Consider the following 19097-nt stretch of genomic DNA (forward strand, 5'->3'; position numbering starts at 1 on the left):
ATGCATGTGAAAGCAGGCAGTATTGAAAGCCCTTGATCAAGTCTACTATGGGGACATTGAAGAATGAATTTGGGTCTGAAAGCTTTTTACTGATGGTACCTATAGGAGCTGCAGTTTCAAGTGTCTCCATTGCTACTTATTCACTGTGCCAAGCAGAGCAGGATCAACTGAAACTTAAAGAGGTAGAGGGTAAATTGACTGAAAATTAGAAGGCAATTTGGAAAATTGCTTTTTACTATCAAAAAAGAAATTAATATGATGGACTACTCTTCCCTGGAAAAAAAGCAGCCTTATTCCTTGACTGGCTGGAATAGCTAGGGAACACATTCAAATGCAACCTGCAAGAGCTGCTGCTTTTTTAGAAACTTACAAGAAGTCATTCTTTCCATATTTCATTGACAGAAGAGTGTGATTCAACAAACATTTAGAACAAACTTGTATAATTTGATCACAGGTGAAGCACATATCCTTTCTGCCAAAGAAATCGGCAGACTTTCCAGTGCTCTCTTCCTCTGACTTCAGATTTGAATCTCCTTTGTGCTCTCTAGGGAATCATCATATGAATACCTGAATAATGCAACAATTTCAGCTGCTGCTAATGGGGCCCATGGTGTGGGCGTGTTAACTTAGCAAAAAAGATGGAAAAAATTAAGACAGCTCTGTGCTATACCTAGTGAAAAACACAAACACAGGTGCACTCAATGTCTTCACAGCAAAGTCTGAAACTTTGGCTTAAACCTACGACTCCACTAACAAGCAGTGTGTGCAGCCAGCAATCTACGGAAGTAACAGTGGGTGTTGGGACCTGAGGTTGCCTCACACTTGATGTCACACCTTGGTCCCATGGCTTGAATGTCCATGAGAGGGAGGGCACTAGCTGTGGTCCTGGTTTAGTTTCATCAGGAGGGAACCTAGCTTGTGTGCTCCAAAACTGCTGTGCCCAGCAAACCAAGGCACAGCATATGGAGATGACTGGAAGAATTGCTTCAAAAGCCCAGCCCAAGCCAAAGCATCAATGCTGTTGGATGCTAGGACTCTCATCACAGTTTCTGCTACACCACTGCCTTCTCATGGAGAAAGCTGAGGTTTGCTTCTACGTCCTGGCCTGTACTCTTTGGGGAGAATAAAACAAAGCCGTCGCGTACAGCAACATACTAAGCTGCTGACTGTGTTCCAAGTGAACATACAACTATGCAGTGAGCTATATTTTGGTGTTACTGTAATAGCAGAGTTGTACTGGAACAAATGTGTGGACAGCAAAGGATGGGGCAATATTGCTGCAGTTACCTACAGTAGGTATGACAAGTGCAGAAATGTGTACCCCTATGTCAATCAGCCTGGCTGAATGACAGGCAGAAAGATAGGGAGGCTGGACTTAATAATTCTGTCCTCCTTAGAACAACAGGAAGAACTTGGTACTATCTAGCAACCTGAGCAACAATTTTAACGAGGTGACCCAATACAGAACTCAACAGCCAAAACTTTCACGAAGAGAAAGCTGAATTTTCTTTGGCACTTAGGAAAACATCCATGAGGAATAACAGGTTTTTGTGTAAGAACAAACTAGCCAAAATGTTCCCTTGCTACAAAGCAGAGAACATTTTTAATACCAGAGTTCATTTCTTGAATGTCTAACGGTGGGAATTTTTGCCTGATAAAGAATCTTTACAATGCACTTGGCATTGTGAAGAAGCTATAATTTAATCAGGACTTCATACAATGAGAAGTCCCACATGGCTTAAATAGAGACAGATAAATCTTTAAGTGACATATGCTCGGTTTATATTTATAGACAAAAGTTTTCCCTTCTCGTGCAAACCTGAATCCAAACACTGGACAGAATCACTGAAGAGTATTAATTATCCAACCCAAAAGCTACAATCTTGCTTTTCAGAAAACGCTATGAAAATAAACTTCCAGCAGTGCTTTTTGTCATTTTTGATCTGTCAGGTATGCTGTATATTCAGGCTGGGATGCTCTATAATATTTGCTGACACACAATGAGCTAGTTGTGCACAGTTGCGCAGTTCATTTTCCTTATAATATATGAATGCATTATTCTGTACAGCCCATTAGGAACAACCTAAGCGAGCTCTCTCAAATGTACTGTACCCTTTCCTCCTTCAGAAAGCAAGCCCTAGATAAGCTGACTTTTTAGGGGAGGAGGAAAGAGGTGGTCTGACACAAGAAGCCTTGGAAAGGCACTGTAAAGCCACAGCCCGATAGTAACCTCTAAGCATTGTGAGTTGAAGGTCGTCTTGGTTTCACTTTCAAAAGTCCCAGGGGAGGAAAGTTACTTCTGCTTCCTTGGATGACAGCTACTAATTCCAGCTTGCTCCTACATCATGACGGGCAAGGTTGGCATATTCTGAAGCTCAGCACAAAGCTGGAGATCTTCTCCTTGGCTCCTGGCCCACAAAACTTGCATGCAAAGGGGCAAGGTCCAGATGGCAACCCAAAAGCATTGCCGTGTGGCTGAGCACATACTGACTAGGCTGATCTTTACATTTTAGGGCCACTTATGAAATATACACAGTAATCAAATGTTGTCATGTTTGTGCACAAATAAGTTGCTATTTCCCTCCCAGACTAAAAATTTAGTGTATGGCTTCTTGTGGATGGGGTCTATGTCTGTGTCTCAGATGGCTCTTTAAGGGCACTTCCAGGTCTAGCAATGTTTTTTTGAGCTCAGAGCCCCAACACTTGGAGAGTTACAATACTCAAGAGTAAAGAAGCTGTACATAGACAGTAATTTCCAAGGATGCAGAGCGTGTAACCTTTCCTCCAAACAGCAGGGCCTCTGCTGTGGGGTCTGGACTCAGAGGAAACTTCAAGTGTGGTCAGGACTTCCCTGGTGAATTGTTTAGAAAAGGGTAATAAGAGGCCTAGGAAGATATAAAAAAGATTGAAGAACACTTTAAGAAAAGATAATAAATCAAAATTTAAAGGGTGAACCTGGGTGAATAACAAGGCCTTTCACCAAACACAGGGGCTGAGCAAAATAGGACAAGACATCTTGAAAATTTCAGCACTGAAAAGCTAGGTTTATCTGAGTGAAGGCTCTTTCTGAGTCCTGCCTTATAAGATTATATTGCCTTCTGTTTTTTGTTTTGCTGGATTTTCATTCTCTTCAAACCAGAGGGAAACCACTGGAGTTCAGTATCTTAGATCTAAGCACCACAATCATTGCAGGGAAACTGAGTCACATGCAGAGGAAAACTGAAGAAGCTACTTCAGTTGGTGTCCAAACAGAGAAGCCGCTACTACAATTTTATCAAGTTTAGAAGAAAATCACAGTCCAGCTGATGCCATCTAAGTTAGTTGTTCAATTTAGTGTATAATTAATATAATTGATCTAACATCCCCAAGAACACACAAGCTCTCTGTGAGTCACTAAAGCTGCTCTCACTGCTTGCTGCATCTATAACCATCACACGCACTCAGCACAACTGTAAACCCATAAAAGCCTAGGGGCTTAGACTGAGTGGATCATAAACTGCAAAGCACTTCAGAGCTTTTGACAAAACAGATTATCATTTCTAAATCCCATAAGCAGAAACAGGTAGACTTTCAGTTCTCAGGGTCAAATAGCTTCCAGTGCAAGATTTACACAGCCCATTACCAACAAGATGGGCAGATGCAAACTACTTCCCTGTGACCTGTCACATAACCTTCACTAGATCACCACTGGAACATTTACAAAGTTTATACACATTATGTCAGTGAATTATGGCTTCATGCCACTTTTGTTAAGATTGCATGGCTCCTGGAGGGATGGGTCTTTTGATTTTCAAGCTCCAGAGGTAGACCTTACATTCCAACGCAGCAACCTGTTGGGGATTTATGGGCACTTCATGGGCATTTAATGAGGCTTACACTGTAAGTGATCTAAACAGCTCTTGTTCACAGAATCCTGAAGCACATCCAGTAAAGCTGATGGAGCCTAAGACACCCTGAGGGAAATACTGAGTGAATCAAAATAATCAGACTGCCCTTTCCCTCTGTCCCAGCTTTGCTGATGAATACAGGGCACACACATAAACAGAATAAACAGACTCTTTTCTTTGTTTCCTCAGTCTCACGGTGCATTCAGATCAGGCAGTGAAGACTCACTGATATGCATCTGTAAATTTTTAAACATATGGATCAACTATATTCTTTTTCAATTTTTTTATCTAAAAATCTGATTTTCAAGGAAAAAAAAGTAGAGTGTAATGAAGACATGAAAGCAACATTGTAAGACGGTATTTCATAGTATTATCTAATGACATTCTGAAAGGCAAAAGTCTCACTCTTGCAAGGTATTTAAGTGCCTAAATGTCTGAGCACCTGGACCATCCAAAAAGGGTTTATATTTTCAAATGTAGCTATTAGGGTATTGCAATTTAATAAATAGAGTTTCAAAGTTAGATGAATTAGAGTTGTATACATGCAGCCTCGAATGTGATGTATTTGCCAGCTGGCACTTAACAGATACAACATTCTCAAACATTTTGGGCAAGGTTTTCCTAAAATTAATAATCAGAATGTAACTTTTATCTAGTTTTTTCAGGAAGTTTTCTGCTTTGAAAACCAGATACCCACAAGCTCCTGCAAAAGGAAATGAGGCATGAAGGACAGAAACTTGTGTGTGATGCTCTCATTCACAACTGAGAGGAGCAGTGGCTTTCTCACTTTCAGGGATCCATGCTGTTATAGGTGCTTATTCAGATACACTCTGCATTTAATAGAAACCTTCATGAGGTAAAGATTAATTTTGTTTTCTCAAATGCTTGTGTGTACAGAATGTGCCTCTGAAAACTTCTGCAGTCTAAAACAGAAAATTTTGGATTCCAATTCTCCCTTCACAGCAGGAATGGTTCTACTGTTTAGCAGATCTTTTTCAAGCTTAAATCTATACATGCAATTGATCTACAAAGCCTCTTTTGTATCAAACAAATTTTTTGAGCTGTAAATGCTTGAATAGTGCTGCTGCTGATTGCTGTACCCTTCTTATACTACCGTTTGCTGTTGGTATGTTGGAATCACACTAACAAGGCACAACTACCCCAGAAAGAGGCAGAACTTGCTGGAGGAAGCACTGTTTTATACTTCTGCTTCTTCCTAAATATTATCAGCCAGCCATGGCCAGACTCAGGCTCCTGGGATACGAAACCCTTTGGCAGGAACCCCTATTGTTGTTCTTCAGAGCAAGGTACAAAGCTAGTTTTAATCCATCACTCCTGAAGGCATTTAACTCCCTCACCACCTTACTGATCCAGGTTCTAATTCTTCAGACTAATCCAGAAAAGAAAAAAGTTTTGCTAGCCTCTCTTTTTTTCTCTCTGCTTTCTCTATTATATGTGTTTTGCAAATTTGTTTCACCAAAGAAGAAAACTGCTCTGATATTTAGGGCTGTGTGGCAATGTCAATGGCACTGACACCAGGAGCTTTGCCTTTCCTGTTTATGCTGCACTGTGCAGAGTACAGGTTAGGAACAGACATCATTCAGGGATTTGTCTCGTAGCACACCTTTTTTCAGTAAATACTGAACACAGTGCTAACAAGTACTCAGGGCTTTGCTCCCACTACTTGACATGGCAATAAATACTTCACATTGGAGTGACTTCCTGCCTTTTTGAGTGTAGGTAGGCAGCAACAACCCAGCATTCTCACTTGAAAGATGAAATTACGCTATTAGGAATATTATCTCTGTGCCGAAAGTTACATGGAAGCTTGCTGACAATGATCCTCATTGTTGCTCGTCTCACTTGCCCTGTGCCAATAGGGTTTTTCCTTCCTTTTTGCACTTTGAGTTAAATAGCTATCAAGTTTAACTTATTTGTAGAAACCAGCATGGACAAATTAGTTCCTACTGATGTGCTAGTTATCTTGAGATTAATGGGAAATTGAGAGCTACCAGGCAGAGGGGTAAGTAACCTGAATGGGAGAAAAATGCAATCCAGTAAGACCACAAAGCAGCCTCAACTTCTGCATCTTGCAAACCATGCTTAAGGAAACAATAAGCAGCCTGCTGTAGTGGCCAAGGCAAGAGAGAAGCAGTGGTTCTGTGTTATAACAAACCCAGGAACTGCAAACACAGAGGTGTTTTTGTTCTTGACGGAAGAAAAATTTGGTGGAATACTTTGGGTAGTTTAAAATCACCATCTAAGTTTTGAGATTTCCTAAAATACTGCCATAACACAGGTTATTGGTTTTGGTTGTGGTTTGTTGTGGGTTTTTTTTCCAATGAAATATAACATTGCAGATTTAGGTATCAAATAATAAGTGACAATCATGTGTTTGGGGATGCAGGAGAAACCCGCCCCCTCTCCAAAGCTCTTTGTGCTCTACACACCTCAGATTTACACAAAAAAAAAAAAAGAGAGAACACCCAATTTTCACCTTGGGCAAAAAGTTCTGGGTTGTCAAAAGAAACAGAAGTAAGTCTCTGGTACGTGATGACATTGCGTGGTCACACAGTCCTTCCTCAGACACCATGCCTGGCAGGAGAATACCTGCCCCAGTAGGGAAGGGTCTGAGACTTGAGTTCAGCTCAGTTTGGGCACATCCTGGTCCAGCTCTTGGTTAAGAAATCAGAGAATCACTCTATTATATGTATTATGTAAAAGGCCTGACCTTTTACTTTTTATGTCATGTGCCCATCACCATTTAAGTGGTTATTTACACCAGGCTGTCCTGCCAGAACAAACTTTTTCATCTACATTCCAAACAAAAAGATCAGCACACCAGCATCACTTCAAACTAACGTTTCTTTGAAAAGGCTTTCTTAGGGGAAAGGGCTGTGCCGATACATGGTTTGCCATTTCCCTGTTTTGATTAGTACTCAGAAGAGGTGCTGTGCCTGCCTGCCACCACCTGCTGTAACTCTACCTTGCAGTTACCGGTAGCTTCATTCTTCTCTTGGTTCCCCAAATCGAGGCACGCTAAAGCAGCTTGGGTTTTTAAGCCATCAGAACTGTCTCCTCACATTAGGATAGAAATCGAGGCACTCTACTGCATTCTGTAAACCCACGCTGTCCAAGAAAGAGCAAAACAGCAGCTCTGGGCAAGATGAACTGTGTCCACCTTACCTGCAAAAAGTGTCAGGCTGCTGAGGGGAAAAAACAGAGCATACAGCTGTATCAGGGAAACAAGAAGATGACTGGATCTTCCTAACTCTGTGGAAGAACAAATGGCAAGGAAGTCAGCTGAGACTGAACTTAATTCTGTTTGCATTTCAGTCCTGTGCTTTACTAGAAGTTTCTTTTTTGTCTTAGTGTGGCTGTAGTAGCCAGTGGCCCTGTAAGAGGATGACCAGCTTTAAACACCAGCCCTGTGTTCATGAGCCACAAAGAAGCACGATCTCAACAACCTCAGAATGACTCCTCACACTTGAAAATACGCTCCGATGAATTTTCAGGCACATAGTGAGAAGCACCAGCTAGAAGGCTTTTCTGCTCAGTAGGAGCCACATTTTACTTTGGCAATATCCTTATTTAAAAATACTTCAGCAACAGAAAGATACTGACACTTTGATACAAATTAATATATGCCCAATAGAAGTGCTATAGGTGACACCAAGAAAGTGAAGAAAGCATGCAGCTGGAGAACTCCGAAGGCTTGTTTTCCTGCTCGCACACTCTATAGGTTATGAGTTTTGTGTGCTCCCATACTCTATATGTAATGAGTTTTGTGTATCCTTTTCTAGAACAGTGCAGCAGAATTTTGGAGGATGGCAGAGACATATTCATGCACTCATATATACAAGACAGCAGCAATGCAAAAAATGGTAAAAAAAGTAAATAACAAAATAGCACAGAAATAGACACCGCAGCCACCGTCTCAATCCTTACCTTTCAGAGTTGCCTTCTTAAGTACCTTCATGGCATAAAGCTGACCTGCATCAGATCCTTTGATCTTCCTCACCAGAAATACCTGTAAAAAGCAGATGTCTCACGTGGGTGAGTACGGAACTTCCAGTTACAAGCCTTGCTGCATTTGATAAAGGAAACTATGGTTCAGGTATTTGATTGATAGAAACTATGGTTCAGGAAATCTAATTAAAATTATTAGCTGAAAGTACTTCGTACCTATTTCACCCGCAATTGTTTGAGCTAGCTCTGGAAATCTTCAGTGTTAAGCCTTTATTGCCTCACAAAGAAAATACAGTCAAAATTATTAATTGCCCTTATGCATTCAGTTAAAGATGGGTGAAGAGTCAGAATCAGTGCACAAACATCTTTTTGTATTCTGATCAGCTTTATGTGAAAAAAAGTTATGTCTCATTTGCCCTTAGGAATGTGCAGGGTCTTGAAATTATTGCCATCAATTAAACTAAGGAGAAAAAAACTATTTGGTGTAATTGATGCTGTAAGTAATCAACGGTGACTTGCCTAAGATGTAGCTCAAACAAAAAGTTCATTCAGCTGAAAATCTGTTTGTGCACACTTAACAAAAAGTAGGACTACATTGATTAATAAAGAGGTTATTATAGTAAAGACAGTTCTCCCTGTTACAGTCTCCTATGCTACATCTTCTGGCAGTGTAAATTTTTAATTGAAATGAAATAAAATAAAATTGTAGTTAAAATTGTATATTTTTGTTTTATTCCATGTAACTATTTCTTATTTGCCCCAAGTGCGTCTGAGCACTGGAAGGGCAGTGAACAAAGGAATCAGTAATTTAGTTTGGTCTTTATAAGACCTTCAGCGTTTTAATAACTGAAAATAAAATAAATCTTTTAGCTGATTCCCAAGACTCACTTGGTCCGCTGAGGTCAGAAACACCAGACAACAGTGTCTCTTTTTTAAATTTCAGCACTTGTGTTACTGGACAGTAGCAGAAGCCAAATGCAGAAAAAAATGTAAACCCACATACACAGCATATACATCCAAATATATATATTAACAAAGGGTAGGTGAAATTATGTAACTAATGAATATCTAGTTGGATTACAAAAATCTGCAGCAATTATTTTATTCATTGCTTATTCAGGAACCACGCAGCTTTGCTAACGGTCTCTACCCATAATATAAAAAGTCAAAAAAAGAAAGGAGGAAATCTGTTCCTGGCACATTATTTCCAACTTGAAAGACTCTTCCTCCTGAAAAAAAATATCTGTAAACAGATTATGATTTTTCTTAAACACCCTTTAATGAAAAGGTTTGTGGGGAGGGAGAACAACTTCTAACAACCAGGTAAAGAAGCTGAAAAATATATAAAAAAAAAGGTAAATTGATTCTGAACACCTTAACCAAGGCTTTTACATTTGACAGCATCACAGCTACAACACTTCTACAATACAATTCGATATGTTTGGTGGAACTATCTTTCTCAAGATGTTTCCTGTGCGTATGAGATATGCACAGCTCCTCAGCCGAGCTGCCCTAACTAGCTGAGCTTGGGCACATGCTGCTTGTTCCCATCTCCTGTTGCCTAGTTTGATGAACACACAAATACCTCCGGTGCTCACAACTGTAGGAATAAATGATGAAATCTGGATGCAACAGGAACACATAAGACTTTTTGAAGTGTTTTTCATTAACATTCATGACAAATTAAGCTCAGCTGCTCCAGCATTAGCAGGAAGTAAATCCATTTAGAAGTTTGACTAAACAGAGGATTGTTGGGATATTTTTCTATGCAGCCCTTTTCTATGCTTTTCTAAAGCAAAAGATTTAATTTTTGCATTACATTGAAAAGGAGAAGAAAGTCAAAAGTAAGCTTGCCCAAACTGGATTTTCAGCTGTATTATTATTCCATACCCGTTTTACAGAATCTTTATACAAAAACCCCAAACCCTTAAGATAATGATTTTAAGCTGTACTGCACATAGGACAGCACAGCATGCTGCATCTGCAGAAATATTAGGCTGCAGTTCTAAAAATATCTTATCTGCCATGTAATCTTGCAAAGCTTGTAATACCCGTATTGCTGTAATAAGCAAAATTATCAATTTACACTACTAGTCACTAGTCAGCTGTTCCCTGTTGCATGGGATAGGGCACTTGTCTGCATTCCATCCAAAACAGATGAGTCAAGAACACTGTGTGCTGTTTCAGAGAACATCAAAATAATCATCAAACCAAAAAGGAAACAGAACAAATGAAAATGCACTGTATTGCAAAATGGTGCCATCCTTCTGATTATTCTTAAAGGTAAAGTTATATTGTTCTTGAAACCACCAAGTGGTCCTGGAGTGCTTACTTGACTGGCTACATTAGCTATGCTATACATGTTCACCAGAATAGCACAGGCATGTGGCTGAGCATGACTTTATATTTTCTAGTTTGATTGCAAACACCTCAGGTTACTAACACCTGAACTAGCAAAACTCCCTTAGCTGGAGCAATAGGTGTATCACCCAAATCCCAACCTAGAGAGCTAAACAAGTGCTGTGACTTGCAAAGTGTTGAGAACACTCGGTCTGACACCTAAAGCATCTTCTCTAATCCTGCAAAGAAATTATTTAGGCCTCAGGTGAACAACTTTAAAACTTACTGCTCTGCATCCTCAGGGACTTATGGATTTGAACCATTAGTTCAAATACCAAGGTGAAAAAAATTTAGGTAGTTGGGGACTGTATAAGAAACACAGAGCAGACTTCTCTTCCTTGCATCTTTGCTGCTCTTGAAAGTTTACTGACCTGTTTCACATAAGACATGGACAGTAATTTGTAATCAAATACAGCTCCAAACAGGTATGATGCCCACATTTACACTCTAATCGCCCAGGGAACTGGGTGGAGCATATCCCAGAAATCAGATCTTCTTTTGGGAAGTGGCAAAGGGCCTAGGCATTCTGATTATAAAACGCCTAAAGCTAGAAGGCCAACTTGGACAGTTAATGCGATACTCGAGTACAATCTAAGACAGCCAGTGAACCATTTCTAAACCCTTTACTGCCTGAATCTGAGAACAGGCCATCCTTCCTCTGTTACTTTTGCAAAAGAGATTTTCTTCTCTTGTTCTCCTTCCTGTATTAAGTCATACAGTAAATCTAGTTTTGACTTGTTTGATTTTTCACATTTCTTTAAAACTCAAATACCACTACTGTGCTCTCAAGAAATTCTCTAGATCAAAACTCGTTAGTGAGCACTAACTTTCCCAATATCTCTCATCTCAGGGAACTTCTAATAGACTTCCTTATCAATATAATTCTAGAATAGATAGGAAGTTGATTAGTACTCTCAATATAGCTTTGTTCAGGCATAAAACTAAAGGCTGTGATTCATCAGGGTGTTCAACTTTTTGCTGGGTACCTCAGCAACTTTCTGTGTAAGCCAGCTCTTCAAGTTAGCCAGAATGATTCACTGTTGAACTGAAGGCTGGGAAATATTTTTTTAAAACTCCACAAAATAATATACTTTAAATGATAAGGAATTCTATGCCTGATTTAAATGAGGCTCGCTGTTCCACAGGTTTCAAAGTCTTATTTATTTAAACCATCGGAAGAGTTTAAGACTCCTCCCTTTCTCTCCATCTTTCCTATTCTCATTTCCAACTGACACATCCTGCTGAAGAACAATTGTCTTTGGGATTAAGAAAAGCCTTGGACTTCAGATAAAAACGTTGTTTCTCTACACATTAGCTTGTGATCATACAGGTAGGTTTGCTCCCCACAGGCTTTCACCACGATTGTGTTTTGCCCTCACTGGGGAGCTAACTTCTTTAAGCCTCCAAATGTTCCTGTTTCCATCCTCCAAGTAAGCACACAGTGTGCACTCACCTCCCTGGTGGGTGGGTCAGAAAGAGGGAGAGGGGGTCTAATTTTATAAACAGTGATACTCACTAATGCTCGCTTGTGCTTGTTAATTCAGATCCAGAGCCATAAACACTATTTCCTAAACCGTTTTATGTACAGGAATCCAGCTAAAAGACGAAAGTGTTATTGAAATGAAGATAGAAGGGATTTGGGCTTGCTTGTCTGCCTGTACAGTACAATTTATATATGCATAATGTTACGAGTGTAAATGAACTCGGAGAAAGGACACAACATTTTCTGTGTTGCTCTAGGTGATTAGATGGCATTAAAAATTACCTTTCCATATGAACCTTGTCCTAATACTTTCAGCAGCTCAAACTGAGAAGGATCTGCTTTTTCGAAACCTTCCTTCACATGATGACTGATGTCTATTTCCTTCACAATACCTTCTTCCTGCAAAGGAAACAACAAAAAACAAAATCCCCAAATCAGAGCTGTTATTTGTAATAAACAAAACATATTGTTTATTAAAATTTCATCTTCTGTGATGCTACAATCACGTATGAAATTTTAAAAATATAAACAAATGTTTGTCCAAATATTCCACATGCCTGCTACTGGCTGGGGAGGCTAATGTCAGGGCATCCAGGCCTGCTGCTTCTGTTTATTGAGCCTCAAGATATGACGAGGTAAACAAGCTGAAACACAAAAATACTCTGCAGAGCTTGGTGTGCCCATCACAGACCTTGCTAGCAGAGCAGCATGCACACAGATCTGTACTACAGAGGCTCCGGTACACTTTCGTCTGCATGCTTTCCCATTCTCCCTCAAAGTATAATTTAAATCCATCTTAAAAAGCTCCCTCAGTCTTAAGCAGCAATTCTTCCTATGAATAGGCAATAAAGAAATGGCACTGCTAGAAGTAGCTCTCCCTATTTACCTCAGAATGGAAAGTTACTACCTGTAACCTTCTAAACAGAAAATAAATTAATGATTTAGATGTGAAAATGGGGTGGGGTGGGGGGGGAAGAATGACACACACTTTCTTGCTTGCAGGAATTAGCTTTAAAAACTTTGGATTTTCCAGGTTCTTTTGTTAAAATATTTCCACTGTCAATGGGTGCATAATCCTTAAAGACACCGGTCGAACTAGGACTTTTATCTCATAAGCTGTGACATATGGCATTTGTTTTACATGTTTGTTTTTATGTTACTTTGGCATATTCCTCTGAAAAGAGAGTGACTGAGTCATGTGAGACCCAGAGGGACTACACAGAGTTTGCAGCAACCCAGAAAGTCATTGAGCTGAAAAGAAACCTGGAAGAAAGGACCTGCTTTTCAAGGACACAACGACAAGGAAAGATAGGTTAAGGGTTTTTTTTTTTTTATTTTATTTACACACCTTTTTATTTCTGTGATGTTTTTTACACCTACATTTGAGCTGGTTTTCCTATTCAAACAACTTGTTCTAACTTCTCTACAAGTAAAATGTGGATTTTGAGCACAAAATCTTGTTTCATCTCCTAGATCAAAGGGAATTACTCATTTAGGAATAGGTTTGAATATTTCTGCACCCAGTAGGAATAACTGGAATCTCATAAACATTATTTTTATATGGAAATTTCTGGCAATTGTCCTTTTTATCTCAAGAAAGTATCTTGAGAAAACCTGGAAATAGAACATTTGTTTACCATTCCTAAAAATGATTGTGGAGAAAAGAGCAATAAAATCCTAAAATGAAAATGCATTTAAAAAAACATTTGGCCAAAACACATTCATTTACTCAACATTTACTAAACAAAAATAAATTTAATTCCCTTCTCCTCTAGAAAAACTGCTATCACTTTCTACCAGCTGTAATTCATCTGATGCATGGCAAGCATTACTCCGATTGCTCTCTATACTATAGCTTCATCCTTTCTCTTCCCTACCCTGCCTCCTTACACTCACATGCTTTGGAACAGGGACTATATCATCTTCTTGGTTTGGAAAGTTCCTCTACTTTGTGCACGCTACCAGAATCATGGAAAATAATCGTCATCTCACAGCAACTCATTTTTCTGATGGTAATTCCTCTAGTTTAAGGTTTGCCTGAAAGGAAATGTTTGAAACCCATAACCAGTTTTCACAGATAAATTTTCTAAGTACATAACTGCCAGGATTTCTCCTTGGTTGGTTTTTTTTTTACTTTAATTGCTGTGGGAATATCTTTTTGGTATTAAAAAATAATCTGTTTTCCAGGTGAAAGAAACAATAGTAAACTGATACAAATTCAACACACTGTATTAGCTGTTTCCTAAAGAAACCAGGAATTATCTACATGCCATTACCAAAGGCTCCACCAAGTTCTGAAGTGAGGAGCTTTCATTTTGAGGGACACGCATCTTTACATAAACTGCCTGCAGCTGAGAGACTTGCACCTCGGTTAAGACCATTATTTTCAGCTTAGCCCACCCTGCCGTACTACAGCTTAGGTGAAGTATCTGGACTGCAGGGCTCGCCCCACATCTTGTTCAGCAGTTACTCCATAAGTCTAAAAATCACTCCCCATAGTCAGGGTCCTGAATCACCTCTGCACCAGACCTCGCATGCTTGGGAGTTTGCTGCCACCGAGTGCAGGCAGTTTGGGAGGACTGGCTTCTGCAGGCCGGTCTCTGTGTGCAGACACCCCCCTGACAGCTATCATACAATGAAAACACTGCATGACATTTCCTCAGGTCAGTGCAGCTTGAGGGCACCTAGTCACCGTGTCACAATTTTGCCCATCTCTCTTTGGCACAGAAGCGCAGCTCAGCAAGGACCATCCACTGCAACCAAGTGTAGCAGGTTGTGGATGTGTTTAGGAGACAAAGCTCTGCAAAAAAGAAACTAACTCTGATTTTATGTACAGCAGGTATCTTCCTAAGATTTACTTCTCCTTTGACACCTTGATCTCAAAAACTGTGGATGACATCTACCGCAAACAGCAACCCTCTTTTTAATTCAGTTAGATTGCATTTCAGCCTGAACCATGGAGTCACTTCAGCTATATTTGCAAGTTTAAACGATGAGTGACTTTCAGTTTGTCCATTTATATTAGTCATCAGAATCACAGGCCTACAACCTTAAGCGTATTTCTCATTGTATTATTGAATTTAATATAATCTCTTTAGATTCGTGAAATGTGTTCAGTTACAGGAATATATTGGAGGAATCAAAGTGATAACTCAGCTTGCTGGAAGAATGGTTTAAAAATTCTACTGTTCCCAGAGAATAGCATAATTAATTCATAACTTACAATAAAAGCACAACACTTTAATTACATGCGTTTTCAGTTTAAATCTGAGAAAAATATTATTTAAAAAGAATGGAACTAAACACAAGGCCTAGCAGGGTTTATCAGAGAAGCACAGAAGGGGCTTCTGGGGGTCATCTAGCCCAACGCTCCTGCCCAAAAAATATCACTGACACTTGATCAGACCAGCTGGTTTTTGTCCGCTGTGGTTCTCAGTGCCTCAAACAATGGGGCCTGAGCCACTTCCTATGGAAGACTGTTCTTTTCCGATTTGCCTAGCTCAGAAATGCCCACAGTTGCATCGAGCTGCCTACTCCGCAGGTCCTTAGGAGGAAGCAGGATATTTTTCTAGGAAGGTAGGATTTCCTGTGGTCTCCTCGCTAGAACAGGGCAGCAAAGCAGCACTGAAGGAAAGCATGCCAGACAGCTCCTTTTTTTTCACTGGTCATCACAACAGAGGTGTTACATGTGAGCTGTCCAAGAGGTAGATGGTATTTTAGCTGGTGTGACAAACCCACTTCTCACTGGAGCAAAACACCCAACTATCAGTATTTGAGACTGAAGAAGAACACAGCTCCTTAAAGGAAATACTATTTCCTTTATATGTATATATCTAAAAATATATACACATTGATGTGTTTGCACACATACACCCATTTGCCTTGCATGCATTTCTATATTCTGGTTACTTATTCTGCTGCATGAATTCTGGAATGAGTACTGTTTGCTAGCTTTACCTTACTAGGAAGAAAAAGTAAACCAACAGTTTTACAGTTCTCTTTTAATATTCTTACTTAGTTGGAATTTCCCCCTATCATTTGTGTCTTTTGAAGTCTCCTTGTATTAAATTAATATGGAATAATTAAATTATTATGGCATATTTTTTTCTCAGGTACTGATGATCAGAGTAAACCACAAACTATCACAGCATAAGCATTGTGGGCAGATCTCCCAACTATTTTTGCTCTGAGTTGCATCCTAGAAAGCTCTCTAACATGGATTTTTTTTCACTGGTCCTACAAGTGCAGTGCATGTGCATAGGAATTCACATAACAACAATAAACCTGAGGCAAGATACTGGCAATACAGGCAAAGCCTGCACACTGAAGAAGCTGTTTTGATGGAAAGGATCTCACTTTAGAAAAAAAACATGAGCCAATGTCCAAAATGGTTCTGATCAATGAAGTTGATGGAGTCAAAAACGAATGTTCCACAGTTTGGTCTTGCAACAGCTGTGCACAGCAGCCCGGGCTCTTGCTCCCTGCTGACTTGTCCCGACACTGCATTAGCAGGAATGTTTGACTTGATGAAGCTTAATCTTTTGTAAACTTCTCTAAATATTTATGTTTGCACAAAAAGCATCATCCTGTGACAAAAGTGAGATGGATGTTCTTGGTGGCTTGAAGAAAGCATACGGTTGAACAGCACAGACTAGGGGAGGGATGACAATGACCAGCAATACATGATGAAAGCAGAATGGAAAGTCCTTCTCTGTGCTAATACAAGAAAGACCTATTCAGGACCTGATTCTATATTGCATTATTCACTTAAAGGCTTCCCCCAAGCCTCCCAAGTTGGCAGAAGTTCTGAACACATGAGAAACCCAGTATTTGAATGGAAAGGCCATTTTGATCTCGTTTCTTCTGGGATATAGGAGAAGAGAGCCGCTGTTCTGGCCCTGTGACTGTGGATGACACAGGCACATCTGTTTTGGTGCTCCCAGGAGGCAGCTGCTCCCTGTAGCACTGATTTCAGATCACTTCCAAGATTTCCTTGTGTAGACCCTGGAGAAAGAGAGGCACTAACACTCAGTGGCTGCTGGAGAGCAACCACAGAAAACTCGTCTAACTGCAACAATACCTCCCTACTCACTGTCACATGTCCGAGTAGGATCCAGAAGCGTAGGGGTACAGACCTGGGAATGGGGTACAAGAAGTCATGCAAAAGGGCAGGCCTTCCTGGACAGTAGTTCTTTTCTCTTCAGCCTCCTATCTTGCTGCTCCACAACCTCTCAGCAAACAGTATGGAAAGAATACCTCCTAGAAAACTGAGAGGTTTAACCCCATTTGGAGTCTTGCCTGGCTCTTCCCTAACAGGTTTCTGAAGGACCAGAGCTAAAGTCATCCTCAAATCCAGAGACCACCTTAATAGTTCCAAATATATTTCAACCACATGCAAAAACTTTCCTCAGCAAGGCTTCCTGAAATGGTCTGGAACATCTGGAGAGAGGGTCATTCCAGAACCAGCTACTTTTAGTGATGGAAAAATTTATGCAACCATATCACATGCGAAAAAGTGATGGTGCTAATGTAAGATGATTATTGTTTTGCAAAATCAGTAAAAGGGTTCTTATTTTTATTCCTTGCCTGGCCATCTCCTCAGTTTCACAGGATAAAGACTGCCATGCAGGTATGGCCGGAAAAGTTAAGCTTAATTTTCAAATAAAAATCTGTGCAGTTTTGATATGCAAGTTCTCCAGTCTTTAGATTTATTGGGCTTGCATGCTTTAGGGCCTGAGGTCAATGAAGAAATTAATGAAAATGTGGCAAAAGGAAATAAGAAATAACGGTAGTTCTTTAAGAGAATTTGTTTGAGAGAATCGTCTATAGCATACGCTCAAGATACAGACTTCATTTTGTTACCAGTCTTGCCATTTGGCAGGTTACCACCTAATGTAAAGTCAAATCATGACTATTTAACTTCCAAGTATCACAGGCAACACAACATTCCAAAATAATATGGTTCATTAGGAAAGCATGTTTAAAACTCCAATATGGGAATAGTTAGGACAGGATATGTCTGATAAAGATGAGGCCAGGTTTCCACTTGTGTGTCACAGGTTCTAATCTGGCACAACCCATAGGAGAGTAATTTTTGTCAAGACATAATAGGCTATTCAAATGCTGCCTAGTGCAGGAAATGAATCGCTGGCCTGTGTTCAGTTCTTTGAGAACAAGTATCCACATTAAAAAATAAATAAAATATGTATAGGAGCATTTTTATTAGCCTCTTCCCAAGCCAGTCTCCAGCAGCTGGAGTAAAATTTGTAAAAGAAAACTTCTATTTTAAGTGGTTTGTAATCCAAGTTCTGGCTTCTGTTGTGGTCTGGAAAGATGTAAACTGAGCAATAATACCATAAATGGGTTTGGTTGTTTTGTTCTCTATTGTCAATTAACATTTGCTTTAGCAACAATGGATTGGACTTATTGAGCCCTTAGAGAAGTGTGTGGAACTCACCGTGAACTCAGTGGATATTATGCCAGGTCTGTATTTGGCTTTCAAGCATAAGGTCACCTACCTTCTCAAAACTTCATATAGAGTTAAATAATGCCCAATAATTTTTAGAGCATTTGGGATTTCTTTCCCAGACCTTTCACAAATGTAAATTGAAAGTTTTATCTTGCATATGGAATGCCACCAAGCAGGTCAAAACTTGGTGGAAAACAAAAACCTTAGAGCAATTTCTGTGGAGCGCAATACTATTGGTCCCTGTTAAATTTAGCAGACTTCTTCCACAGAGAACACCTATTACACCCTCTTTAACACTTGTCTCCAGCTCAATTTTTTTATCCTACATTTTTAGTTTCTTCTCCCTAATGCATATCATTATAGTTGAGGTTCAGCTGAAATCAAACAAACTAAACATGAAGAGAGGAATCACAGAGAGAAAGGGAGTGAATACAATTTGCTGGGTAGATTGGTGAAATCCATGAGTTGGATGTTTTGAGTATTTGGGAAACTTGGGTTCAATCTTTTGTGCTACCAAGCTTCCTATGCATCTTTGACAAATCACTTAGGGTTGGATTCAGCTAAGTAAATGCAAGTATTTATAATGTTGGAGACAATATTTTGAGCTAATTGTCTAGCCTCACTTTGCAGTCAATAGAGAGAAGCAGGCACTCCATGGTTGAAAGAGGTAAGATGAAGTCACATCCTAAAAGTGCACATTTCTCACTGCTGACTAAGAATAAAGCCTAAGAAAACTTGCTGAGATGAGTTCTGCAATTGTGTAAGATGAATTAACGTTTACTGTAAAATTTTGTAAAACACTTTATAAATAGAGTATTGTTGTGGCCAGTTTTTTTAATGGCATGACAAAAAAGATGTCAACAGATATATGTCATGGAAATTTTAATAG

The 19097-nt window shown here is 39.6% G+C and overlaps 1 protein-coding gene across 2 annotated transcripts in view; it reads right to left on the reverse strand.

The window, feature by feature from the left end:
* The window catches only part of RPS6KA2 (ribosomal protein S6 kinase A2), a 280073-nt gene that overhangs the window by 94020 nt on the left and 166956 nt on the right, over positions 1-19097 (reverse strand). For both annotated transcript variants that reach the window (XM_037392121.1, XM_037392120.1), the window contains exons 2-3: positions 12022-12138; positions 7836-7917 (exon numbers count right to left, since the gene is read on the reverse strand). In XM_037392121.1, coding sequence (XP_037248018.1) covers positions 7836-7917; positions 12022-12138 — 199 coding nt within the window. The remainder of the gene's footprint in view (positions 1-7835; positions 7918-12021; positions 12139-19097) is intronic.

Source organism: Falco rusticolus, chromosome 6 (assembly GCF_015220075.1).
Source record: "Falco rusticolus isolate bFalRus1 chromosome 6, bFalRus1.pri, whole genome shotgun sequence".
NCBI lineage: Eukaryota > Metazoa > Chordata > Aves > Falconiformes > Falconidae > Falco > Falco rusticolus.